At 44.0% G+C, this 26,951-nt stretch overlaps 7 protein-coding genes across 7 annotated transcripts; 5 read left to right on the top strand and 2 right to left on the bottom strand.

Moving 5' to 3' along the window:
* Positions 1-2,714: 2,714 nt before the first annotated feature.
* On the top strand, positions 2,715-4,714 carry AOL_s00076g414 (uncharacterized protein; the record flags this gene model as incomplete). The annotated part of the gene is made up of 3 exons (XM_011122966.1): positions 2,715-3,028; positions 3,098-3,587; positions 3,692-4,714. The coding sequence occupies 3 exons, from the start codon at positions 2,715-2,717 to the stop codon at positions 4,712-4,714; spliced, it is 1,827 nt and encodes a 608-aa protein (XP_011121268.1).
* A 220-nt stretch (positions 4,715-4,934) lies between these two features.
* AOL_s00076g413 (uncharacterized protein) lies at positions 4,935-5,555 on the bottom strand (the record flags this gene model as incomplete). The annotated part of the gene is made up of 1 exon (XM_011122965.1): positions 4,935-5,555. One exon carries the CDS (start codon positions 5,553-5,555, stop codon positions 4,935-4,937), a length of 621 nt encoding a protein of 206 aa, XP_011121267.1.
* Positions 5,556-7,560: 2,005 nt separating this feature from the next.
* AOL_s00076g412 (uncharacterized protein) lies at positions 7,561-9,642 on the top strand (the record flags this gene model as incomplete). Its single annotated transcript, XM_011122964.1, has 1 exon — positions 7,561-9,642. One exon carries the CDS (start codon positions 7,561-7,563, stop codon positions 9,640-9,642), a length of 2,082 nt encoding a protein of 693 aa, XP_011121266.1.
* A 525-nt stretch (positions 9,643-10,167) lies between these two features.
* On the bottom strand, positions 10,168-13,009 carry AOL_s00076g411 (uncharacterized protein; the record flags this gene model as incomplete). The annotated part of the gene is made up of 7 exons (XM_011122963.1): positions 10,168-10,205; positions 10,283-10,445; positions 10,510-10,532; positions 10,590-11,128; positions 11,204-11,569; positions 11,646-12,762; positions 12,844-13,009. 7 exons carry the CDS (start codon positions 13,007-13,009, stop codon positions 10,168-10,170), a joined length of 2,412 nt encoding a protein of 803 aa, XP_011121265.1.
* A 650-nt stretch (positions 13,010-13,659) lies between these two features.
* Positions 13,660-15,338, top strand: AOL_s00076g410 (uncharacterized protein; the record flags this gene model as incomplete). Its single annotated transcript, XM_011122962.1, has 4 exons — positions 13,660-14,081; positions 14,136-14,361; positions 14,867-15,229; positions 15,294-15,338. 4 exons carry the CDS (start codon positions 13,660-13,662, stop codon positions 15,336-15,338), a joined length of 1,056 nt encoding a protein of 351 aa, XP_011121264.1.
* A 3,284-nt stretch (positions 15,339-18,622) lies between these two features.
* AOL_s00076g409 (uncharacterized protein) lies at positions 18,623-21,345 on the top strand (the record flags this gene model as incomplete). Its single annotated transcript, XM_011122961.1, has 6 exons — positions 18,623-18,738; positions 19,048-19,473; positions 19,562-19,747; positions 19,820-19,899; positions 19,986-20,510; positions 20,591-21,345. The coding sequence occupies 6 exons, from the start codon at positions 18,623-18,625 to the stop codon at positions 21,343-21,345; spliced, it is 2,088 nt and encodes a 695-aa protein (XP_011121263.1).
* A 3,345-nt stretch (positions 21,346-24,690) lies between these two features.
* Positions 24,691-26,469, top strand: AOL_s00076g408 (uncharacterized protein; the record flags this gene model as incomplete). The annotated part of the gene is made up of 4 exons (XM_011122960.1): positions 24,691-24,796; positions 24,870-24,977; positions 25,049-25,126; positions 25,190-26,469. The coding sequence occupies 4 exons, from the start codon at positions 24,691-24,693 to the stop codon at positions 26,467-26,469; spliced, it is 1,572 nt and encodes a 523-aa protein (XP_011121262.1).
* Between the last annotated feature and the right edge of the window lie 482 nt (positions 26,470-26,951).

The raw sequence follows: 26,951 nt of genomic DNA, 5'->3' as shown, positions 1-26,951 counted from the left end.
ATGGAATCACGGAAATATAGCCTAAAATAATTCCATTCAAGGGCTTGGCTTTTCTAGGGTTTATTCGAAGCCTGAGGCTCGGTTCTCGGATGTACAAACATAGCTGTAATATATGTAAATGTATCTTCCACCTCGAAATTGTGGGTCCGGGCACGGAGTATCTTCAATTTACACCGTTATGCAACTGTAGCCTAGGCTGACTTCGACACCACATTAGCCTCTGTGCTATCAGGATACACAGCCTGAAACTCGGTGTAAACGATGGTGAAAGAGAGTAAATACAAATGGGGCCAAAATCTGGTTTGAGGCCCAAATCATTCATTGCGTCCAATCAGAGGCTTTGTTGCATTTTAATCACGGCAACACCGTAGGATAGTTAGTGGATCACGCCACGCCACAAACTTCGATATGCTTTTGCGACGGAGGCGCCGGTGACCTAGCCTGACAATGAGGCTCAAGTCGAGCCATAGAAGCGGTACGCACGGCCACATCTAGTACCGTCCATATATAGTCTAGGTTAGTCGACTAGCGTGACCGGTCCGTGGGTTTATGCTTGTTTCGGATCTAACAATATGTTATGCATGTCGGCACATGGTCATATGGAGAAATGGAGAAAAGGTGGAGTAAATTCCAGGTAACTTGCTTCATGTAAGGGGGATGGCAATGCGTATCAAGTGGGAGTTCCGCAAGGGGAAGGAGCTTCTATAGACGGCCCGTAGGCATGGTCTCGAATACCTCGGTAACTGGTCATTTACCTGGCCTGATCTATCAGGCCTGAATATCATAATGTAATAAACGTTCCGAAGTGTGAAACACATATAGGTATACCCCGCAAAACGCCATGGGTCCTTCTTAGTTTCCGTTTCTTGCTTATTCTAACCAACGGTATTCACCCATGCACTAACGGCTATGGGAATCGTATCGGGTAAGGAACCTCCCCGGCGCGCATGAAATACCCATATCGATCGAATATGATCATATGAGACGGTTTATGGGGCATGGCATAGCGCCGGGAGTAGTTGTGGTTTCGCCGGTGCATAAATCGTTCGGGGTAGGTGAGGGCACTGCATGCCCGAGGCCGTAGGCCCGGTGCACCTTATCTATTTCAAAGCCCCGGATTTCACGTTTTAAAATTAGCCGTGACCTTGATCAAGTTGTGGCCATAGCTCTATATACAAGTAGTTTTATAGGTACAGACCTCGGCCCTGATCCAAGTTCATAATATTTCCACCTTCAGATTTGAATATAAGTTTGCAAGCACAATCTTAGTTACACATCAGTGCCTAAGCAGACTACTAAAATTCCAGGAATGTACTTGAGGCTAAAATACCTAGAGTAATGACAATATATGTAGCTACGGTATCGCAATGTTGTCTACTTTTATGAAAGCTTCATACGTGCAATAAGTCTCCCCCTCAAGTATGAATTCCCTCTTGCCATGTACTGCGAAGATTTTAAGGAAGGATACGAATATACCCAGCCGAAAGTAAGGTACCGGCGCCAGATTGCCCTATAACCAGACTACATGCCCCTGATTAGGAATTAGAAGCTCTATATAACCAGGCTATGGGGTCCAGGGGTACTTGCTAGAGATAGTAGCTCGGCTATATATAATTTTATACCAGAACAATGGTCAAGGGTCTGGAGTCTGACTAGGCATAAGCCGCAATATCTCTGTTCATTCGCATTTGGAGGGCTCTCCATATATCTGGCTGTCCTGTATACATGTCGTTACAATAGTGCCAAAACTCCGACCTTTGCGCAGCAGTATCTTTCACAACTGCGAGTCGGCCTACCAGCCAGTGGTGGCGAAGCCGTGTTTCTAGCTCCGAGAATGATGTGCAATCGTATTAAACTTGTCCTGAATGAGCATTGATTTTCCAAAGATTTATTACTTTAGGAGCCTCAACCATATCCTTTCTGAAGGGAGTCCGCGACAATGGGTATAAGTATACTTTACTTTCGATCTTCGGGTAGACGATCCTTATGAAGCTCCGCCCCAGATAACTAGTGCCCCTATTATCTCAGCCTGTATACTCGGTAAAGGTACCCCGTAAGAACCCTTGATACAAATCAAAATTTCCCCACATTTATACCAGCCCTGCTCGCTCTAGCGCTGTATTCTATCGATGCATATGAATCAATGTTGAAAAGCAATAGCCGAGAGAAGCCAAAGTTCAACCGAAGTAACAAAGCTCCACCCCTTGTTGTGCGAACCATGTGGATAGCGGACTCCCTTCCCACAAACATAAATACTCTATGGCTGCGCTAGATAGGTCATCAATACAACCGTCACCGCCTCATTCATGATACCAGGAGTAACGTTATCACCACACAACACAAGTCCTGGAGTATATATCCGCAGATGCGTGGTCTCGGTACCAGACAATAAAACGAAATCCACGTATGCGTACGCGCAGATATTTTAGTTACCTAGGTCAATATCCAGATATTCTTAGCTTTGGCAAAACGGCGCCCTTGCTGCAGTAATATATTAAGAGATCATTCGAAGGAGGTACTTAACTGAATACAGTTCATAAAATAGAGCTACTGCTGCTCTAGAGGCCTCCAAATCTAGACAATTGCTGTTGTTTAATTGATCAATCGATCAATCGATCTCTTGTCGATTAAGCACTGGTTCTGCCGACCTCTATACCTAAAAATTTTTCTCCAGGCGAACCTATATATAGAGACATTCTTCCCAAGACTTCACTATGAAGCATCAAACACTTGCCCTATATTTTCTACCATTCGTATCTTGGGGCTATGCGAGTATCCTCGAAGTACAACTTGGGGGCGGTACAGCAAGGGGTGGCTTTTGCAACGGCTCCGATTCTAGCACCCAGTTCCTTGGGGTTCCATACGCAGCGCCTCCGGTTGGTCAACTCCGTTGGGAAGCTCCCCGACCATTTAATGCAACATTTGAATTAGAAAATGGGGTATTTAATGCGACCCGTCGACCCACAGTGTGTCACCAATTTGGCACAAGTGACATCGGAGCTGATACTGGTCCATATGATGAGGATTGGTAAGACGTTAAGATCATTATAAAAAGCGAATGTTTAAATACCATGCTAAATTTTCGAATCCCTTCTAGTTTATTTTTGAATATTTGGGTACCGAACGGAGCGGATGGCCAAGTTCCACCAAACTTACCAGTTAAAGTTTGGGTTCATGGAGGTGCGAATACAGGAGGCGGTATAATGAATCCACAATACAACGGCTGCAAGCTTTCCGATGAGGGTGCAATTGTTGTAAATATCGCTTACAGGTTGGGTCCACTTGGCTTCCTAGCACTAGAGAGCGCAGGAATTGGCGGAAACTTTGGGATTCAGGATATTCTCCTAGGACTTCAGTGGGTTCAAGATAACATTGGGAAATTTGGTGGTGACAAAGATAAAGTATTCTTGTTTGGACAGTCTGCAGGGGCTTGGAATACATGGATTATCAGCACTCTACCGGACGCACCCAAACTTATCTGTGCGGTGGCTTTGGAGAGTGGCGGCGGTGTGGACTTCCAGACTAACTTCTCCGCCCAGTTGGGCGGTGCCGCCTTTGCGAAAAACGCGAATTGCACAGTTACAGACGTAAGTTTATTGAGCTTTGTTGGCCTCGTGAACCAGTCGTATATAGCTATATATAGTACGTATATGAGGAGCAGGCAACAATGTGCTAATAAAAACGCTGACAGGCCGCATGTTTAAGACGACTTACACCCCAAAAACTGAGCGAGATTTTATACCTGCCAGGCAGCCCTGCACTCTCTGGCTTCACGATGATCCGCCCTAGTATTCAGCCATTTGTTGATGGGAAAGTCATTCCTGTGCAACCATCTCAAGTCGGGTCTCGGGTCCCTGCTGTTTTCAGTAGCACCTCGGAGGAAGGAGCGTTCTTCTTGTTTCTGACGAACTCAGATCCTACGAAAGTGAACGAAGAGGAGTTCAACGTATTTCTACACAGTGAGTTCGGTCCACTGTTAGACGAAATCAATTCGAGATACCCAATTTCAGATTTCGAAAATTTCCGAATGCCAGGATTTTCACGGGCAGCCCAAATTATCACCGACTATGGCTGGAAATGTCCCGCCTATCGTGGTCTCACCAAAACAGCGGAGATGGGAGTACCAGTATGGACATATATTTTTGATCATGTATCGACTTGTCCTTTTACACCTGGAGTACCATCTTTTGTCTTAGACATAATGGGGTCCGCCCATGGATTTGACATCCCGTATTCCTTCGCGCACACTGACGGATTGCCCCTTCCTGGTGGCAACTGTTCTTTCAACGAGGAAGAAAAGCGGGCTAGCGACATAATAGTTAATGCTTGGACGTCTCTTGCGACAAGTGGAAATGCTTCAACGAGCCAGTTTGAGTGGCCTACGTTCACCAATGAAAGTTATCAAGGACTCTATATCGGACGGAATACAACAGAAATCACTTCCTTCGCTTCTGATTATAGTATCTGTGGGTTCTGGAACCAGATTAGTGCTATCCTACTCGAAGCCGCGAATAAAAACGCGACTAATGTCACGGACGAGATTCCAAGTGATCCCATAATTACTGAAATACCAATCACTTCACCAGGCCCCACGGAAACCGGGAATGTAATTCCCACCGAGAGTCAGCCAAGTAAAGGAGCTAGGATTGATATAGGCCTTTTCTCAATTTCAGTGGCGGTTATTGTCGGATGCTTCGTAGTCGAAACCCTTTAAGAATTTGGAATGTATGTAATTGGCATTTGCATCTAGCACGCTAGGCACTTCGACAGCTAGCTCAGGGAAGTATTGGCTAGAATAACCCACCACTAGTAAATTGAAAATACTCGCACTTACACCTTCAAGTTCCATGTTATTAATATCATTTATCTATTGTAGATAAGCATATGTTTACATTTACATATCTGCGAGGAGCCGTGTAGAGAATATTTGGTTACTAACTATCGCTCCCAACCATTACGGAACCAGCTTTTAAATGAGCATCTATCGCCCTAGCGAGTCGATACACCGTATCACGAGGTATATCCCCATCGTCAATGTCCAACTTAACGAATATGTTATCCCGAACCCAGTATACTAGCCCGTAGTCTTGTTCTAGCGCGTACTGCCCAACGCCACATTCCTTAACATCAACCGGGAAGGGTGTCCATCCGGGGTACAAGACTCCTAGCCACTCTTTAAATATGAGCTCTGCTGTTTCTGTATCTTTACATATATAAATATGAACACCACTGTCGCCCCAATCTAGCCCGCGCATGTCGTTACCGTTATCACCATCATGGTTTGGCCTGGTGTCAAACTGGTAATAAAAATAATTACAATCGTTGTCTATTGCATTATTTTCGATGCGAAAGTCGGTGATCTGCGAAATCACCGTGGAGATTACGCCGCGGAGAGCATTTTCGGAAAGGTCCGAGGAGCATTTTCTGTAGTGGCCCGAGGGCCATGACGTTCGGCCAGTTGAAAAAAGTATATCTATAGCGCCAGACGAGGATTGGAACACTTGGTAGATTCGTTTCTTGTATGATTCGGGAACATCAGGAGGGCAACAGACCATTGTGTGATATAGTATCAAATATTGGCCATCATAAAGTTACTAACATCATGCAGAAAGGAAATAGTTAAATATGACTTGTTCCTAGGCTTTGGTGAGAACGAATTTTAGTTGTATACGCATAGACAGCTTCGGAAACCCTGAAAGGTAGCCGCGAGAAGGTTATTGGCTGATCACCAAACGTTCTGGGATAAAACGTTTAAACTATCTCAATCCGCGCCCTCAGACATGCTTGAGTTCATGTAGACAATAAGCTTTAGCTTTTCGGACGGTACCAACCGCAAAATTATCTACACTGCGTTAAACATAATAATAATAGCAAAACTTCCGGGATTTCCCATACGCCGTCTTTAGCGTCGTCCCACGAGATATATATGGAAAAGTCTCGCAGCGGGCATGCGGAATACTTAGCTTGAGTTACCCTGTTTCATCAACTTCAAGATCAGGCGTAGAATGAGCTCAAAAGGCTACAACGCAGCCACGCCATGGATTGCTCAAGCTAGGATGCGCATATGCAGGCGATTGAGTCTCCATATTGATATCACTTCTAAAGTTCGCCTGTGAGTCTAGACGTCTGGATTCGCGCGAGGCTATGATTTTGACACCATAAACCGACGTTGTGAACTATGCAATGCTAATTCCCTTTAAGATGTACTATTATCTAAATTGATGCATTCATCACTAAATATTTCCAAGAATTGAATTTCCTCTTAACTCATAGTTCCATCTCTAATAGATGCATCTTTATAGTGACAGTCACTAAGTTTTCGCAGTCTATTGGCTGACAGCAGCGCTGTGCTAGATAATATATTCCCGGCTCCGACAAACGCATCCCACTCCAATCAACCAACAAGAACCCAATAATGTGTAAAGATATATTTTCCCAAGCACGCCTCGTGGGGGCTGAGGTTGGGTCTTTACTTGGTCATATTCTTTGGTCATATATGTGGAGCTTGGAGCTAAGACAAAATTTATGATACAGCGCCTGTGGAGCACATCGATGATTCGAATTTCCGAGTCTTCTAGTTAATTGAAGCGAATATAGGCTAGCCATACTCCCTTGCTCCCGTATTCGGATTTGTGTAGCTAACCTCAGATTCGAGCGCCTGGGTTCGAGGTTAAGACAGATGTAACCTTAACTTAGGATTAGTTATCACTTGCATATGCGCATGCAAAACGTGTTGTTGCTCGTGATATTTTATTATAGCCTCGAGACCGGGCGTAGATTTTATCAACCGTCGAATTCGCGAAATCAATTATGTATTAGAACTATCTATGGGGCCAGGCGTAATGCGATCGAGATGGGCTGACCAGCGGCCCCTTGGTAGGGACATTAATTGCAAGCAAATTGTAAAGCTAAAGTTCATGTGTCGCGCGCGGTTGGTTGGCCCAAAACTTAACAGAGAAAAAAAAAGCTTATTGCAAGCCACATTTTGTGTACCGCCACACGGCCGTGGCTAAAATAAGTGACCCTGAATTCGCTTACATCCGGCCTAACAAAGTAACCAGCATTTTAAGATGCTCAAGAACTTATATACATAATAGAAGAAGAAGTTTCAAGCAGGCACCTCGCAAGTCAGACCTCCTCGGCGCTCAATCTAAGAATAGTCAAATTGGACAAAATTGCAATATGGTCTGTGCCCCTGTGTGCCAAGACATCGAGACGCACGTCGAAGAGTCACAAAGCAAGTTAGCGAGTGTTTTGGTGTCGTGGAAGTTTGCAGCCTGGGGTTCGCTGCGTGGAGTCATGAGCTGCCTATGAGTTCGCCCAACCATGCATATCGCCATTTTAACCAATTGATTTTACCCAACGTTGAATCCGATATACTATAAATTCGACGGTGAACGTTGCCTCTCAGATGGGTCTATTCTCTCAGACCTGTTAGCTGAGCTGTCCAAGCGTCTTTGCGTACCGTACCGTCGATACCTCACGCCCCTGACTGCTGAGCCTCAGTTTAAAAATCCAACAGAACAACACAAGCACTTAATATCCTCTTTGAATTTCACAATGGCAGAATCCGACGCAGGCTTTTATCCTATCGCCGCCCTTTATGAAACCCATCCGCATGTCCTCACCGACATAATGTATTATTGCACCCCTACGACGTTTGATGCATTCCGTTACACCTGCAAAGCGGTGTATTCCATGTCACTCGACCCAGACCTCTTGGAGCACCACTTGAAAATCATTGTCAATCGTCAACACGAATTGGTCTCTACGCCAAACAGAGCGCCACGGTTCTACTATGATGTTATCTATATGGACTCCAAGTTTGATACTATTCAAAATTCTCGCGGAAATCTCTGGAGATTGAGGGGTCAGGTGCTTCAGGAGTTCCTGCGGATGCGGAGTTCTTGGAGAATTGGAGACTACAAAAAGGTCGTGGTTGAACTGGACGTTCATCCCGAGGAAGACAATGAAGTGGGAAATACTTCTGGAAATGGACCATGGTTTGATGGCACGGTTCAAATCTTTTCTGGTGCTGTTCGTGGAGATACTTTTGCTGTATCGTGGAGCGATACCAAACAGACCCATTTACACGCCTATCTTTTCACCAATGCCCAGAAATACGCTATATGCAAACTAGAGGGGCCTATGAAAACGAGTATTTGTCATAACTTTTCCGAGAATAATACGTACCAATCTACAACCTTCAAAACAAAAAGTGTCGCGAAACGCCGCCCTCAGGGCCTTTCCCTCAACATCAATAAAAAATTCGATATATTTATTACCGAAGGTTCCTATCTGCGCGATCCACGTGTAAATACGCAGGACGACTATCTGGCTCGCCTATATGGCACTATAGAGACGAGGGAATCGATATCAACTTTTCTCCGGGTGGCGTTCGATGGGAAATATGTGGGCCAGAGCGATGATGATGAAGGGCCTGTTGACCTGGCTTACGAATTAGATTGGGACCAAAGGAGAAGTTGGAAGGTTCCTGCGACTGACCTCTCAAATGCACCTAACGTAATTTTGCCGGGTCATTGTGACGAAGCAATGAATTTATTTTTGGGGAAAAACGGAAAATGCGAGTCAAAAGGATACGCAATCGGACTCGATAGCGGACCGCACCAGAAATGGAAAGTACATGAACCGAGGAGGCTGAATGAGGATGTTTCTAGGTTGGGTGTATGGAGGGATGTTTCGGTCGAGTTCGAGCGAGGTCTGGACGGAAAAGAGACGATTTTGAGGGTTCTGGCAACAGTTTCGAAGAATCTGATCAAACCAAACCCCCAGAAAAGGTTTTTGCTTACAAACTCGAAAATCTTGAACCCTAACGATTGGACGGATGTTCAAATTCCACTAGTATTGCCCCCAGTTACGAGGGAGGATCGACATGGCCAGTTAGTGTTGGCCACTGTGGCCCCGGCCGCATACTTCAGAAGACTAGGCATGCGTGATCCTCATATCGCTTGGGCTGATAAAGGGTTTATGGACTATAACTGGGATACGAAGAAGAACGCCGAAGGCGAAATTGGACCCGAGCCGATATTTATTCGAACTGGTGCAATTATCAACAGCGAGCTCGTGGATGCCGAAATTGTGACAAGAGTCGTAGGCTGGACGGACGATGGGGCAGTTTGGGTGTGGGATGTCACTGAAAAGCATATTCTAGATGCAGGCGAGCTTTCAATGGAACAGGACTCTAGCCAAGTGTTAGAAGTTACAGCAAAAAAACTCGGCTATGTAAAAGATGTTAAGGGTATCTTTGTTACGGGAGATAGACTCGTCCAGAGAATTACTCTCGTTACATACGGTAAGGAGCAAAAGGTCCACAGGGTTGGCGAAGAACATGGTGGAGGGAATGACTCTGGGATATCTTTTTTAAGACAGGAGGATATTATGAGGAAGATCAATGAGGCCAAGGCGAAGAAGGCTGCTGGGGAACGGGGAGAATTTCAAAACGGCCATGGTGACAGTGACGGATATGGAGAAGCGTCTGTAGTGCCACAGTTGGATGCTACAGATGACCTCGCTGACGATACTAGGCGGTGGAGGATGATAAATTATTGCTATGGATACCCAAAAGGAGGTGGCTCTGCTACCTACCGCATTGACCACTCTGGACATGTTGAGAATATATAATGTCAATAAATACTACTTCAACATTGCGAATCGATGGACTTTGTATATATATTATACACATGGAGTACTTCAAAGCTGCCCTTTTGTCGCTCTAGAACGTTCGCGTAGCTGTGAACAAACGATGTACTTCGACTGTTAGTACTATTCGGTTAAGCTGAGAATCACGCGGTTTATTATACCACTAACTTATCGAGTTTGCTGCTTGCTAACCTCCTTTAAATTCAATTCAAATATATATTCTGAAGGCTTGCAACTTGGTTAGTACGTATGTATCGTTTTCTACCATAAGTCTACACAGGGTGCCACCGGCTCACGTCCGAAATCTATTTCACAATTGTAAATTTGGAGACCCAAGTATCGTAGGTCATCCTCAGCTTAGCTACGGTTGCATTGAGGTTATCGACATGCTTTCAATTTGCGAACCCGAATAACATAAGACATCTCGTTCTCTTTTCAAAGGAGCTCTAAGATTCCTTGTCCTAACGGGTGATGTAGTTTTAGTAGTATATCCGCTAATAATGCTGACTACTCGAATTTTGGTGCCTGATAACAGTCTTCAGGATCTAGAATGAAACGACGGTCGAATTATTAAACCATTCCAAGTATATAGCTTTAATATCCTATGAGAGAGAGAAAATACCTTCGCCATGCTCGTAAATATATTGCTTCATCTTCTCCGCCTCACTCATAAATTCACTAACGAGTTCCTGTTGGCGAACAGTGACCTTGTAATTATTCAATGACGTACTACGGACGGCGTGCGCGGCGACATGATATCGGGAGACGTTATTACGAAGCATCATCTATTGGGTATAGTTGGTTAGTTTTAGAAATCTATTTGCTGATAAATATAAAATCTCAACTTACATCGAATGGAGAGGTCGTTGTTCCTGGAATCCAAAAGCTTAGTATTATACCTTGTTTCGCTATTTTGGGTGGGCCCCTACCTTCCTCAGAGTATCCTTCAACAATTACCCTCTCCATATTCTTTCGCCCAAATAGCAATCCCTTGACATCATTTCCGTACCCGTGATAGTTCACCACGATGTCCCTATCTTTGGTGAATAAACTTTCAAACCCAGCTTCATCCAAAGAATGGGGGTGATCGCTGCCAAGAACCATCAGATCGGTGACGTTAACAACTCTCACTCGAAGTTCTGGGATTTTCTTCCTGAGTAGTGCGGCGGCGGAGATAACCTCAAACGTTGTCTCTGTACCAATCGCGCACAAGACAACGTCGGGGTCCATCCCTTCATCCGTAGATGCGAACTTCCAGATAGTGGCGCCAGCCTGGCAATGAGTTTGTGCATCCTCTGATGAGAGATATATTGGCGTTGGGTGCTTCGATGCTACAATCAGATTTACGTAGTTCTTCGATTTCAAGCAATGGTAAAGCGTGGAGAGAAGGCAGTTGGCGTCTGGAGGAAAGTAGACTCTGCTATATGTTGCTTTAAGGCCCAGAACGGCGCCTATGAAAGACGGGTTTCTGCAGAACAGATACGAAGTTAGTCCCAGATTTGGATTCAACAGCCTTTCATACTTCGACTCTAGGTTCACATACTGGTGACTGAATCCATTGTGTTCTTGCCTGGTCCACGTAGAAGTTTCGATGTAGTTAATGCTAGGTAAAGGGCCCCGCCAATTCGTTTCCTGGCCCATTTTGTTGAATTTGGAATACTGAACCATCATAGTGTGTACGATTCCTAAAAAGCTCTCATACGAAGGAAATATTGCTGTCCGACCTGTGAGAGTGTAGCCTTGCATAAATCCTTGACAAGTGTGTTCACTAAGTATTTCGATGACACGACCTCCCTTTGCGCGAGAAAATTTGTCGCTCTGGAAATTCCTCCCAGTAACTTTAAACACAAGGTTTAACTTGTTGGACTCAAGCTCATCTGGGGAGAATAGTCGGAAGGTTGACTTGTTGCTGATAAGCCACATTTTGTGTAAGCAAAAGAATATATTCATACCGAACCGGATTTATAGTTGGAATAGGAACATACTTTTCGATGACTTTGACAAGAAATTCACCGATGCTCTGCATTCCACTGATCTCAATGTCGCTCTTTTTAGAGGTAAAATTCATCCAATCGGGTAAATCGAGTGGTGTATAACCCTTGTACGCCTCAGCGACCTGCCCGATCCTTCTTTCTGTTTCTTTAGGAACGATAGATGTAATATCTGCATCTAGACCGCCTGTCTTTGCGTCAATGAGTTCCCCAATATTGTAAGATTTTAGCCACCCCTCTAGCAGTTTGAGTTGCTCTTCGTCTTTTTTTGCGGCTGGGAGGGGAACTTGGTGGGAATGAAAGCTTCCTTCGATAAATTTGTCCCCTAATCGTGCCGGGCAACCCCAACCCTTTGGTGTTCTCATGACTATTACGGGCCATCTGGGTTTTGATATCGGATTTCCGTCTCTTGCTGCTTTTTGTATCTTCTTGATCTCCAATAGCGCCCACTCCATAGCAGCTGCCATGTCGTTGTCAATATCTTCCAAATCTTCAACGAATCTTGGTTGGTACCCCAGTCCACTGAAGAAGCACGCCATCTCCTTGTTATCCATACACCCAAAAATCGTTCTTTCACTGATTTTGAAGCCATTGACATGAAGTATAGGTATAACTGCACCTGATTCAGCCGGGTCTAGATATTTATGACCATGCCAAGCGGCCGCGGTTGGGCCAGTTTCCGCTTCACCGTCGCCGATAACACAAACTGCAACCATATCGGGTTTATCAAAGACAGCACCAAATGCTACGGATAGCGCATAACCTAGCTCACCGCCTTCGTGTATGGAGCCAGGTACCTCAGCGCTAACATGACTTGGGAATCCCCCGGGAGTGCTGAAGCCCGTAATTAATCGATTTAGGCCGGATGCAGAAATTGTATAGTTGGGATAAAAATGACCGAGACTCCCTTCTAGCCATAGGCAGGCGAGAATTGCAGGAGCGCCATGCCCAGGCCCAACGACAAACATACTCCGCAGATCGGTATGGTTACTTAATAGACGATTGATATGTGCATAGGCCAAGTTTAGCCCAGGACAAGTACCCCAATGGCCTAGAAGACGAGGCTTGATATGCTCCGGTTTCAAGTGCTCTTGGACCAGAACATTATCCCCTAGAAATATCATAGCTAGTTCGATTGGGCTCGATAATCAGCGACGAATTTATTACTATAGACTATAGGATGCGAACACACCGGCTGCTAAGTAGTCGGCGGCTCGTCTGAACTTTTGTACAACATGACGGTCTTTGTCTGACAAGAATCCCTTATCGCTTGCGGGTACAACGAGCTGCAGAGCGCCATCAGGTAAATGGCTTTCCCCTGGGGGCGGGTTTGGCTGATCGATAAATTGGTCTGGCATGACGATTAAACTATAGAACGAAGTTAGGATGAGTGTGGAACGGTATATCAATGCAATGGCGATGACCAACTTATTGTGTCTTTCAATCCACGAGTGGTCAGGATCAAGAGAACACTATTATGATAATATGGCTAGCCTTGGCCCTGCCTTGAAGTGAACGAAATATGTTTATTCGAAAACGGGCGCAATGGTATTGCCGATAAGAAATGTTAACTACAATGCAATGCAATTCTAATCATTTGTGACGAGATCGGGTAGCGGCAGCGCTATGATATCATCCTGAGTGTCGCCTTAATTAAGGATGTGTTGTTTGACGTCAATTTGTTGGCTTCCAGCTCGCCACCGTAACCTGGGTTATACCCAATGTCGATTCAAGATATCTGATATCTAATATTTAGGGCGAATCTTGGTGCTTGTTGACTTCGATACTTGGACTTCCAGGTACACGATCAAAAAACCGAGCAACTTTTGAATAGAAGCCTTGTTAAGAGACTACTTGTTAAGGTATTAACCCCTTTTTATAATACTCCAATGTTGAGCTACATAACAGGACCGTGTACGAAGGGTGCTATACTGAATCTGAGATAGATATCAATATCGGCCTATCGACACACAAGATTAATCAAATTCAAAAATATTTGATATTCGAGATGACTGATAAAAGGAAGCCAGACTATATTCTCGCAGTCAATGCAGGATCTTCTTCCCTCAAGCTCCAGCTCTTTAAAATCACACCAAATCACGACGCTTTGATCCCGCGCTTGTTGATTAAGTCTTCTCTATCGAATCTCTCTTCACCTCCTGCGAAATTCAATTTTAAGAATTATGATAAGGAGGGAAATGACATAGAGTCACAGGATTTGCATGATATTACATCTGGACTTGAAGCCTTTGAGTTCTTCATAAGCCGCCTGAAAAAGGGTCGAAGTAGCATTGATAACGGTTTGGTGGATAAAATAACACACATCTGTCACCGTGTTGTTCATGGTGGCGAAATTGGGGAAAGAGGTCCACTCGTGGTCAATGATAGTGTCCTAAAACAACTGGAAGAAGTGATCTCGTTGGCACCATTGTGAGTATATATTAATTGAGTCTGGAAGAAGTTTGCGAGTTAAACAATATCTAGGCACAATGGCCCAGCGGATCAGATCCTGAAAGCTGCCCTAAGGTCTTTTCCTCAGGCAAGGAATATTGCATTCTTCGACTCGTCGTTTCACAATTCCTTGCCGGACTTCATTAAAGCCTATCCGATTGATCAAAAGATAGCAAAGGAGAGAAAGCTGAGGAAATACGGCTTCCATGGGCTAAGTTACCACTGGATTGTGAAAAATGTGGCGAGATTCCTCAAAAAGGTAAGAGAAAGTATCGGGGGTGATGTTTTAATGTCGGCAGTCTGGTAATTTGGAGGCTGAACCGGCGCATTAGAATCAAAATGCAATTTCGATAATCGCATTGCACCTAGGGAGTGGGGCGTCTATGTGCGCGATCAAAAACGGGGAATCATATGATACGAGGTAAATTTTCGCGCCGCGATAATGTGTTCTGTCTGCCGATGGAATAGTTAAGTTGACGGCGGAATCTTCTAGCATGGGATTAACGCCGCTTGAAGGGCTTCCTGGAGGATCAAGATCGGGGACCATGGATCCAAGGTATTGAACGAGACCATCGTTCCACACCGCGAAAAATCTAATTTAGGTGAAGCCTAGTATTTCATTATTCTTCGAGGCCAGCCGACAATGATAAAGTGTCTTCGGTGGAGCTTTCACACGCCGAAAGCATTTTGAATCTGTCATCAGTATGGAATACCCGTTCTAGATTTTCAATACTCAAGATACGGACATTAACGCGTCGCGGCAGGGTTTCAAAGCACTTACTGGAACATCCGACTTCTCGGAAATACTTGCAACAGATCCTGCAACTCCAGAGTCCGAACTTGCTATTAGCTTATTTCTTGACAGGATCTTGGGGTTCTTCGGTTCGTATTGGTTGAAGTTAGGCGGCGGGAGAGGGTGTGTCGACGCCGTCGTTTTCGCAGGTGGTATCGGAGAGAGTAGCCCAATATTCCGTGAGATGATTGTAAAAGGATTGGATGGTTTGAATGGTGGGTTCGATGGAGTAGACCCCAAAAAGAATAAAGAAGAGGATGGTCGCAAAGTTGTCTATTCTATTGGTGATGAAATCGGCAGGACGCGGCTCCTAGTTTGCAAGACAAATGAAGAGGTACTTATTTCTAGCATATTAACACCTCTACCCGACTCTCAGCTTACTGACAAGTACCTTTTAGCTCGAGATGGTGGATGAATGCCTGAAGGACAAAGGGCTCTGGTGACAGCCCCAGATAATCCTTCTGAAACCAAAAGCTGTTACGAAGACGAGTATGGCAGGCGATGTTTTGGGCTAGGATAGTCGAGCCCCGTATATCCGTTGTTTTTCGATCCCGTCCTTGGTTCCATCACAAAACAGTATGAACTTTGCACAGGCAACTTTGGCCTGCCGGTCCCAATGACGTCTTGATGCATTATACGCTGTGGAATTAAGGGGCGTAGAACTATTCGCACTCACTCTACCTACCTGATACTTTTACTAATACTTCCAATGAACTCGAACACCGATTTCTCCTCTTCCTTCGTTTCGTAGCCCGAAGGCCAAGGTTTTGCCGTCTTCAAAAGGTCAGAATATAACCCGTGTGCGTCTTCAATGGATGGATATTCCTGGAACTTCTAAGATCGAACACGGAATATTAATCGGTCTGGATTGCCCACCCAAAGTGGAACATACCAAGGAATTGGCCACTCTTTTCTTGTTTCAAAACCTTGTAGGTTTGCAGAAGCATTTGTTGTTAGTTGGAAACTGTACGTATCATGAAGAAAGCATACATCTCACTAGCTCAGCTTGGCTATTGGGGACCACTTGAAAAATTGTATTCATTATGAAGAACTCCACGACGTCATTGGTAGCAAAAGGGTCATAAATAGGAGCTAACGCTTAATTAAACGCGGATTGATTCGTTACGACGATGTCATATCGTCGAAAAAATAATCAAAATTCTTATATAATACAATGAAGCAGCCGCACGGATTTAAGCCCAGATGATATTCTCTACAAAGCTTTGATTGTCAGACCTAGGCATTAAAGATAAACATCCTGCCACACTCGCTAGCAAATTTCACTAGACTAAAATTTAATATGCAATCGTGGCCACCTCAAACGCAATAATACCTATGTTACGTTTTTTTTCTTGGTAGGGTTGACTACGGAGCGTTTGGGGCAAACCCGAAATCGAGCTAGCTGGACGTGCATATACATGCAAAGCGTTCTCACCGTGGACTTTGCTTGTTTCAAGCTTCAAGGTCTAGATCTTATTTTCAACATTAGCTTCTGAATCTGAAGTCGTGTTTTGTGGAATAGTTGTCCAGAACTTAGTATAACTTTTTGGCACGGGTTGGCCGGTGGCGGTCAGAATTCGAAAAAGATATTTGTGGAAGGTTCAAAATCAGATTGTGCATTCAGCCGCGATTGCTCTGAATTATCTTAAACCAATACTTTCCTAATTTGCCAATCCTCCGTTAACGCGTTCAGATGGTCTCCCGAGTATAGTAAAAGATATTTCGTTTCATACGGGAACTTGGATTCGGACGCAGATTATCAATTCCATCAGGGAAACCGATAAATTTTGTCTTTGGGGGCTGATAAGTTTGCACAGTCAATTTCTGGCGATGGAAACAGATCTCGGTAGCCATTTCGGCGACATATCTAAAATTCTTGATTGAGAAAATTTATATTAGATATCCTCTTAGCGTCGTCGTAGGGTGTTATGAACTCGTGGTGGGTAAGGATACGACGAACGATATGAACAAACCTTTGCGCCAAAAATTTTTAAACGTTAAAATGTAAAATGTGTTGGAACTGTAAAATAAATAAAAAATTACATATGTAAAAATACACACTGGTGAACTACCTACCTACCCACCCAGCTGGTGAACTGCCTACTCATTCACTAACAAGCAACTCACTACACAACATAATAATAACAGATTATTTATTATACAATATGATAATAACAAGTTATTCACTAGTTAATATAACAAATTATTTATTAACTAGCGAACTAATAAATTATTTATCAATTAATAGGTAGTTTACTAGCTGGGTAGGCAGGCAGGCAGTTCACCAGCTGGGTAGGCAGGCAGACAGTTCACCAGCCGGCAGGCAGTTTATCTGCTAGCAGGGAGTTTATTAGTGTGCATTTTTATATATGTAATTTTTTTCTTTATTTTATGGTTCTAATACATTTTATATTTTAACGTTTAAAAATTTTTGGTGCAAAGGTTTGTTCATATTGTTCGTCGTAAAGGAAGTCTCAGCGATATCTGAAACCGCGTGTTGTGACGCCAGCGCACCATGATCGAGAAACCTTGCCACAGTTTGGTTACGAGACTGGAACCTTGCGCGCGCAATTGCGGGGGGTCATGTTATTTAAACTGTAACGAGATAAAAGTATACTTGTGGAGCCGGTATGCGTTCCTCGTTCTGCAGATAACCGATATCGCAATAGCTGAAGCCTTTGTTATACTTTTCTGGGGTCCTGAGATCTTAATTTTAGGAGTGATCGATGATGATATTTGGTGAGGTATGGAATTAATGCCTGATATTGATATGCGTCTTAAACTCGAGCTGGAGGACCTAGGTTAGTATTGTATATGTGCATTTAAAGAGAAATCGTTTGATTGGAGATTAATTCAAACAATGACGTCGGCGGGAGCAAGGGGCATAAAGAGATACTTCGTTGGGTTTCAGCGAAAGGGCACCAAAACCGGGGCGATATATGAAAAAGTTCGAGTACTTGGTTAAGCGGGCCCTTGGCGAAGTATAGATATGTTGGCCTGAAATCTTTTCAAGAGAAGAGGGGTTTAACGTTTGTGCGCCTACATAAGTACTTATGTACTTATGCCAGGAATTAAATATACTGTTCTAGCATGCGGACTCACGAATTTCTTACAAAAGAATCAACGGGAACAAAGTCGATATTATATTAAATAATTTACATTGACTATCTCGCTACAGTCAATAACGGGATAAGCAAAAATTATATTTACAACTCGATTCCGGATCGCGAAGCTTAGAAGTTGTAATGAACAATATACCCAGATGCAACGTTTTATAAATGTACGGTACTGCCCGAAATGGGTGTCGTCGGATTTGTTTTCCGTCGATCGGCGCGCTGCGTAACCTTGCAGATCAGCGGAGGTAGTTCTCCGCCCAATAGAAAGGGTGCCCAGATCCATGTCCAGATGAGCATAAAGTGCCTCCAGGCCGGCTTGGCATATCCATGTTGAAACCGGTTTCCACACAAATACGACCCGTTGGCCGGTGCGTATAAGAATAATTAAATTGCAGCAACCTCCAGGTGTTAACAGCTAGCTTTCTAGCATCCGTCACCCGCTTTTTAGTACCGTATTTTCTTATAGTATACAAGATAGCCAGCAGCCACACGAAAGTGTAGCCCCCAGTCATTCGAATTCAGATTACGGTTTACAAAAATTCGAAACAGAGAGATGGAATCTGGGGAGTGCAGGAAGGATCGCGACGCGGAATTGAGTCCGGTGCCAGAAAATGCTTCTGAAGAAACGAGTAGATCACAGAATCTGCCCGGACCTCCCCGGAAACGAGTATATCAGTCGAGGCGTAATAGTAGAGCCTGTGATGCTTGCAGGTCTCGTAAAACAAAAGTTAGTTAAGAAACCAGTCAATCAATACGGCAATATGATTGACCTTCATATTATGAAGTTTCGAAGTTAAATCGGGGTTCAATTTATTTTCTAGTGTGATGCCAATGGCGCCGGAGTTTGTGGGCCTTGCACTTCTTGTGCTTCTGCATCGCTTGTCTGCAGATTTACAGAATCAGGAAACGGGAAAAAAATTGGACCGGTCAGGCAAGACTATGAACCCTGCAAATTAATGCTACGCCGGCTATCGAACGACTTCATAGCGGTGTGCTCAGGTACTAACATATGTGTATCCAATAATGGATTATTTAGACAAATACGATTGCTTCAGACGACTATCAAAGACTTGAATGAAAAGCTCAAAACTGCTGATGCTAGACTTCAAAGTCCGACATCCACGTTTTCGTCCAAGACAACGAATCGTTCTTCTTCTAGCCAATCACCTCGCTCTCCTAGTCCGGAGCAACCCCGTAGATTCTCGTTTAGTAGCACCGGCGAAAACTTTTTCCTCGGGTCAGCTTCTACTATGAGTTTTGTGGAGTCGCTTCGAGGGTATATGGAGGGATTAGGCTACGATGCATCACTTCTTGATGCGCGAGGGCCTAGCGAAGAAACCCCACACGCTTTAAGTACCTCTCCGTATTCGGATACCTTGCAGATAAGAGATCTTCGTGCCCTATTGCCTACTCAGAGCAATGGCGAAAGGTTCCTTATGATATTCTATCAATACCTTAAGAGGTGAGGGTTAACTAGCACCATTTCCCCAAACAAAGCTAGCTGCAGTATACACAGATCTGACGTTTGTGACTAAATCTGCAACTGATAGGTACATGCCGGCTATGTGCTGGTGTGTTATCCAGCAAAAGTTTGAGCGGGCCTATAGGGCACCTGTATTTGCCGAAGACAGATCATCCGTCACGGGGATATTCTGCGTCCTTATGACGATCAACGCCTACGCAAGCATATGCTCAGATGACTCAGATATATTCGAAGTTCCTAACTACAGTTCCAAGTACGTCCACGAAATATATATAGCAGTTTGAGATTTTGTCGACGCAGCTAACTTGATTTTATCTTGCAATAGACGGGGTTGGTATTTTTTGGAATTCGCAAAAAATTTTCATGACCTGAACCGTCCTACCCACTCTCTTTTTGATGTTGAAGGTAAATCTATCCTTGAATCCTTATTCTCTAAACTACTTTGAGTTTCCCTCGTGCTAAAACAGATGCAATTTCGTGTGGGGACCTAGTCCTGGTAATAATGGCCATGTACCTGGAGAGTGTCGCTCTGCCGTATCCCTTGCGCCTTACCGTCGAATATCTAGCAAAAGTCTGTAAAGATATTGGACTCCACCGTAAATCTACTTACGGTAAATTTAAACTGAGACCGGTAGATATAGAGCATCGGTCAAGGATTTTCTGGTGTACGTTTCTTTTGGACCAAAAATTGGCATTACAGTTCGGAGCTAGGCCGATATTTGATGCAGAAGAGATTGATATTGACGAACCCGGTCACAATTACACGGGTGACTTGACGAATGAGCACGCCAACGGTGGCATGAGCATGGAAATGCCCGAGAGTATAATATTGACGAGAAGCCTTACCTCGATCTCACGGTTGATAGGGCCTATTTTTCGCCTGGTGCCTCAAGCGCACGACGCTGAACACCGTCTGAGTCATATCGAGCAACAACTGGATTTTTTTGAAAGTAATTTCCCACAAGGCATATTGGCTTGGGAAAGCTCGACTCCACTAGACCCGGTTCTCTTGGATGGTATGATATCGCAGTCCATGTTTATAGGTTGCCGCATGATTGAAACTATGATTGTGTACTAATCAAGTATGGGTGTATAGCGGCAATTTTCGCAATGGCCATAAGACTCTCGCTTTACCGGTTTTTCACTGATGCGTGTCTCAACCCTGATTTCAGGGCAAGATGCTTGCTACAGTGTCTCGAAGTCGCAAAAGCCACCGTACACTTACTCCGGCGAACAATTAAATTTCCAAACTGGGAGGAAAACTTCCGCCTACGCCAGTGTGGATTAACCTATCAACATATATTCAAAACTTCAACTATTCTGCTCATTGCAGCTGCTATATTCCCTAAACCGGTCGACACTAGCTCCGAATTGCGTACATGTATTGGGGTCCTTCAGATAGCAGCGCCGACTCGGCCATTAGTTCTCCAGAATCTTCACACCCTTGACAAACTGAGCGAAATTATGAAGCAAACACCAGCTACTGCATTGTATAGAAACCTTAGAGCTGCTACCCTTGCCACAATACCGCCACATATTAGCAGTAAGGCCACAGTTCATCTTCCAGAAAAATCATATTTTTTGACTGCACCATCTTTAACGGCAACGATTCCTTCAAACGCTCCAATCCTAGCTTCCTATAAAACAGGAGGTTCGCAAGTTCCTTTGACACTGCCTTCAAATGATATCCCATTCCGTGCTAGGGTCGAGTCACCTCTTGGACCAAACTACAAATTCCCGAACATAGCGGCGGCTTGCCCTGCGCTTGAAAATAATATATGGCTTAATCAAGTTGACCTACCTTCATGGGCGCTAATGCAAACAGTTCTTCAGCAAGGAGACCTTCGTTAATTAAATTCATGGAGCACTATGTGCCTTGTTTGGCTACCAGTATTTCTATTCTTATTATCTGGAACGTATTTAAGCTTTTGCCCCCTATTTGTGTAGCGCACGGGGTATACTGTATGTTTGCTTATCGATTTGTTTATTATTCTTCTCTAGTGGGCTTGAGACCCCCGGCGTCAATTTCTTGGGTCCCTATCATTAATACCCGTATCAAAGTATTATAATAATATTCTTAACTTTTTAACAAAAACTATATATAAGAGTCGCCTCGCGTATTTTTAATATGTTAGTGTGCATGCTGTGCATTTATTAAATGGAGATTTGTGTGGAAACTTAGCGTGACGGCTACAGATAGCTATGCGTGGGTACACCAATACGTACACATCGATGCAGGTGGCCACGCTAAGGCTGCTCTTCCGTCGAGACCATTATAAGTATTAGGACGGCGTCCAGAAGACACGACCAAATCCAAATATCTCTACAGGCGTATTGACCAAGAAATTCGTTTCTCGAGATCTCATTTAAATTTAGCATAAGATTTGCTTCAATGGCTTACTTCGAATATAAGGGTAAGACCCCGCAATGGTTGCCGAGTTTAGGGATTACTGGCCAAATGATATAGGGCCCATCATGGTGTTATCGGTGTATATCGATACGTGTCGATACGTATCTATGTGGTTGATATTTAACGTTGGTGTAATGCTAGCTAGCCAGTCTTGCGTTAGTATGGCGACGGCCGCATTAGAGCATATGGTTATATAGAGGCCTTGTTTTGTACTATATGGCCTGGTACTGACCATGCCATCATCGAGGGTATTTTGAATACATGTAGCAAGCACTACGCCTCCTATAAATTAAACAGGATACCCAAGGTGCGTTGACGTCTTGAGATATATTTTGGTCAGAGGAAGCAAGGGACTACAAACTGGGTGGCAAGCTAGAATTTGTAGACATGATATGGTGAATGGCTAGGCTGACTTTATGATTCTGTAGTCAGGGTCTAGTCTCACTGTACATTTTTGTCTTGGTTGTAGTCGCAGTTTGAATTTAATAGCAAGCTATGTCCACTAAATGGATCGTTTAACATGGTTATTATTGTGCCCTAAACATTTAATTTGACGTTTGAATATAATCGTGATGGAGGATATGGATCCCTATGCATATGTAGATAGTTTATAGTTTGCGTATACATAAGTATTTGTATATACTATACTCGTTTATTTGATTAAGAGGCCTAGAGGATACTGTCGTTATTATTTCTGACGAGATTAATCTTACGAGACCCTGAGCTAAGTTGGAGTATTCAATTGGACATCTAGTGTATAGAAATTGCATTAGTCATATGTAATTAAGGAGAGGCCAAAAAAGCAAAGCCTTCAGGGTTGCAGGTCGTCCTGCGGCCGCACAAAAATATGTTCCGCATATTTACATACCACTAATACATCATCCTTGTTGTATTTTAAATTTGAAGATCAATATAATGGCTATGTTGTTGCCACTAGCGTGGTGTTCTTGAGCTACTCAAAGACCAGCGTTAGCGTGCCGCTTCGATTGATATTGACCTATAGCAATATCGAAAACTTGTGAGCAAACAGATGTAACTTAGACCATTGCGTCACTGATTAGCGGGATCTTTCGCGCGAAAACTTTAATATCAAAAGACCAACCGCTATCAACATTGATCTAGGGGATCTTCCTACTTTTTTTGTAGTTTCAAGTCAGCTCCCAAGATTCGAGGCTATTAGGCAACGGTGTACCCTTAGCCATATACAACTCCCCATAATTACAAGTACGTTGCACGTTAACGCGTTGAGGCCGTGGTAAAAGTTTCTTCCGACCCGTTAGCTAGCCTTCTGGGGGTAAGCTTAGCTAACCGCGGTACCGCGTGAGTAGCTAGTAACTACTTACCTGCTATAGAGGGTAGTGGATGCTGGTGATTTGTCTAAGATCGAGACTTCGATCCGCAAACGTTTAGCATGATGTTCACTCCAAAATAAAAAATATTCTAGTAAATGGGTATACGTATGCGCAGCCGAAGGTTTAATGATAATAGGAGATCGACCGGAGGCAATGATTGGGGGAGGACAGAAATTTAAAACTTTGCCTTATCGCCCCTTAGGTTTAAGGAGGTCATCATAACGCATTTAATGATCGATTAGAGTGGTGGAACAATCAAACGGATGAGATAAAGCTATCAAATTTGTGGGACTAGGTCAACAAAATCTTATAGATATGTATGTCTTAGAGTTCGGATTTAGATGAAACCTTCGGTTCGGCCAGGTCTACAAGTTATCTCCTTTTGGGCTCGCCTTTGCGTGGTATATAATTTGTCTCGTATCCACAGGGACTCGTATACTCGAATTAAAAACAAAGCCCGCATTACCAAATATGTAATTTAGTTTCTTAGGGCCGTCGCATGCGCGCAATGAACCGATGCACATTATGCATCGAAGTACACATATATGCATCGGATCTTCGATACGATTGTAGAAAGATTGAAGGCTATTGAATAGCCAAATGAGCCGAGCGAGTACTCGAAGGCTTAACGTTTTGATACCCACTGAGCTGTGACAGCTTACTACTAAACAATATAAGTACTTAGGTATATCCATGGATTCACCCAACAAATTTGTACCACATACACAGAAATTGTGGAGGTGGAGTGACTGTACATTTCCAACCGCATCTCTGTCTACCGAGACTCTTCCCTCCTAGGTTCGAATTGCTCTCAGTAAACATAACTCTACTTCCAAAACGAGCGCTGAAGGTATAGGTTACCCACGTAAGGCAGTCATATCTATATGTTTCCGTGCAAAATTCTGTTTCGCCATATGATTGATACGCTTTTGCGACCAGACCCCTCTCAGGACCCTTGCTTTCGGGATTTTCTTTCTTTCTTTCTTTCTTTTTTTTAAAAAATAGAATTACTGTGTAAAAACGTAGTTCGGGAGATATTGCCGCTGGGCATAGGTTGACTTGTGGCCGCTATGTTACACACGATGCCAAAGACCTTGGTGACGGGAGCTGAATCAGGGCAGTAGGCCTAGAACAGCCCAATCACAGCAATTACATCAATTACATAGGCACTCTTGCGTCAAAGTCCCAATATGTCTACGGCTCTCGAATTTGCTGCGGACCGGCTGTTTCCTTTACAAATGCCCTTCAGTTTGAACCTTTTCTGAGCGGACAGTCATTCAAAAAAAATTCTTTTAAGGATTCTAAACCAGCCTCGCCTTAGTCAAAAAAATCTATCTTGCGGAAGGCCTTAAAAGTGCAACAACTCCTTGGAGTGAATTGAGAAGTCTTCTCTTTCTACCCCCGCCCCCACATTGTAGATAGGGATCGGATAAAATGCCGACAACTACTCGAAGAACGGAAGACGAAACCTCGCCCTTGCTGCGAAAAGAGAACGTCAAAAAAGGGCCCCGTTTACCACTGAAGCAGTTAAGTATCCTAGGTAATATTTCCCACCGCTTACTTTGAATTCAGCACGTATATTACGGGCTAATACGGTTGAACTTTCGATCTAGCACTATGCCGTGTGGCCGACCCGATATGCATGACGAGCGTCTTTTCCTACTTACCCCAGATGATAAGAAGTTTTGGGGTTTCTGAAAATGAGATTGGAGTTTGGGCAGGTTAGAGAGCCTCATAAATTTGAATTTTGGATTCCGGGAAGAAGAGGCCACTGATTATGATTATGTCACAGGAGTTATATCTGCATCTCTTGCGTTATGCCAGTGCTTGACAGCGGTTGCATGGTGTCGACTAAGTGACAGGATTGGTCGTATGTATTTATGTTACACGCTTAACTAAGTTTGTTCGGTTCAACTAACTGCTTAACTGGTAGGCAAACCATCCATCCTCCTGGGCCTCGTTGCGATGATGGCGAGCACTATAGCGTTCGGCTTCTCTACGAGCATTACCATGGCGATAGTTACTCGATGTTTAATTGGCCTGACCGGGAATGTGGGCATTTTAAGGACGGTGGCTGCTGAACTTGCTCCGGACCCAGATTTGAAGCTTCAAGCGCTGGGTATCCTGCCTTTGGCATGGAACCTAGGTACAATAACGGGGCCCGCCATTGGTGGGTTCTTGAGCGAACCGGCGCAGAAGTATCCGTCATTGTTTCCACCGGGTGGGTTTTTCGACAAAAGCCCATGGGCACTTCCGAACCTTCTGATCGCCTTAATGATTTTTACTGGGGGCTTCCTTGCTTTCCTATTTCTTGACGAGACTCTTGGGTCCAAACAACGAAGATACGATCCGGGGAGAGCAATGGGGAAAAAGATCGAGTCCTTTTTTGGCTTAAGTTTCTCCGAGCAAGATAGTACATCTAGGGTAGCACATGACGTTGAGAGCCACCCTAAGCAAGCGACTGACAACTACGCCGGTGCAAACCCAAATATCCCCCTCACTTGGTCCGAGATTTTAACGCCACAATCAACTTACCTTGTCGTTCTCTTTTTTATATCGGCAATCCACCGGGTCACTGCTGAACAGCTATTCTCCCTGTTCTTTGCTACCCGCGTCCACTCCTCAAAGAACCCTATACGGCTCCCATTCCATCTGCCAGGCGGGTTTGGTCTCAATAGTTCTCAATTGGGTCTGTTGTTCGCCGCACTTGGAGTAGTCGAGATACTTACACAGCTATTCATATTCGCACCAATGGCACGCAAATATGGCAATCGAGCCCTACTGTGCGTAGCTGCATTTGCAGACCCGATACTCTATTTTGCGGTCCCATACACTCTCGCTCTCTACGAGAAGCATGCTGGACCCGGTGGTAACTGGGTCTGTTATACTACTGTTGCTGTGATCCTAATGCTCTGTTCGATGAATAGCGTTTTAGGACTCAATAGTGTTGTTATTTTGGTTACGGACAGTGCAAGTTCTACGAGGGCACTTGCGACACTAAACGGATTTGCGACCAGCGTTGCAGCTCTTGGCGTAGCCATTGGCCCAAGCACATTTGGATGGCTATATACTGTTGGCCAAAAATCTGAATGGAGTACCATTCCTTGGGTTGGATTGACACTCGTAGCATCTTCAATGTGGATTTGGATCCCGAAGGTAAAAGTCAGAGAACAATCAAACCGGAGAGAAAACGAGGTTACATCCGACAACTAAGAGAACTTTCGCGATTGACCCCACCGATTTAGATATCAATATCACAAAGGTAGTGATTTATAGATGGCGGGTTCGGGTTCGGGTCAAAAACTTACAAGCTACTTAACTTAAAGTCCCGTGCGAAATTCGCTCCAAAGAAAACTTTCATCAACGTCTTGTCGCTATGCTCTCGTTTTGTTTTCCTTTTACTTATTTACCAAAATGTAGGATTAAGAGCCTGGCAGAGGCTTAAAAAAAATTCGACGTTTTTCTTCTTGTTTTCTAACTAGCCTTGGTGTACAATACTATCGCTCCCAGACAATTAAATTATTATACATGTCAACTGGTATATTGCATTTCTACTCTATATCAAGCGGAAAAGGAAAATTCAAAGATGGGCATTGACTGCCCGGCTGGTACTATTCAATACTGTTTATGAGCTGTCTCGAGGCGGCATTGTTCATGCAGATTGATATTAATAACAAGTCGCAGGCCTTTGACAT

Source organism: Orbilia oligospora, assembly GCF_000225545.1.
Source record: "Orbilia oligospora ATCC 24927 unplaced genomic scaffold scaffold00076, whole genome shotgun sequence".
NCBI classification, from domain to species: Eukaryota; Fungi; Ascomycota; class Orbiliomycetes; order Orbiliales; family Orbiliaceae; genus Orbilia; species Orbilia oligospora.
The sequence above is the reverse complement of the archived record's forward strand: the minus strand, read 5'-3'. Positions and strand labels throughout refer to the sequence as shown.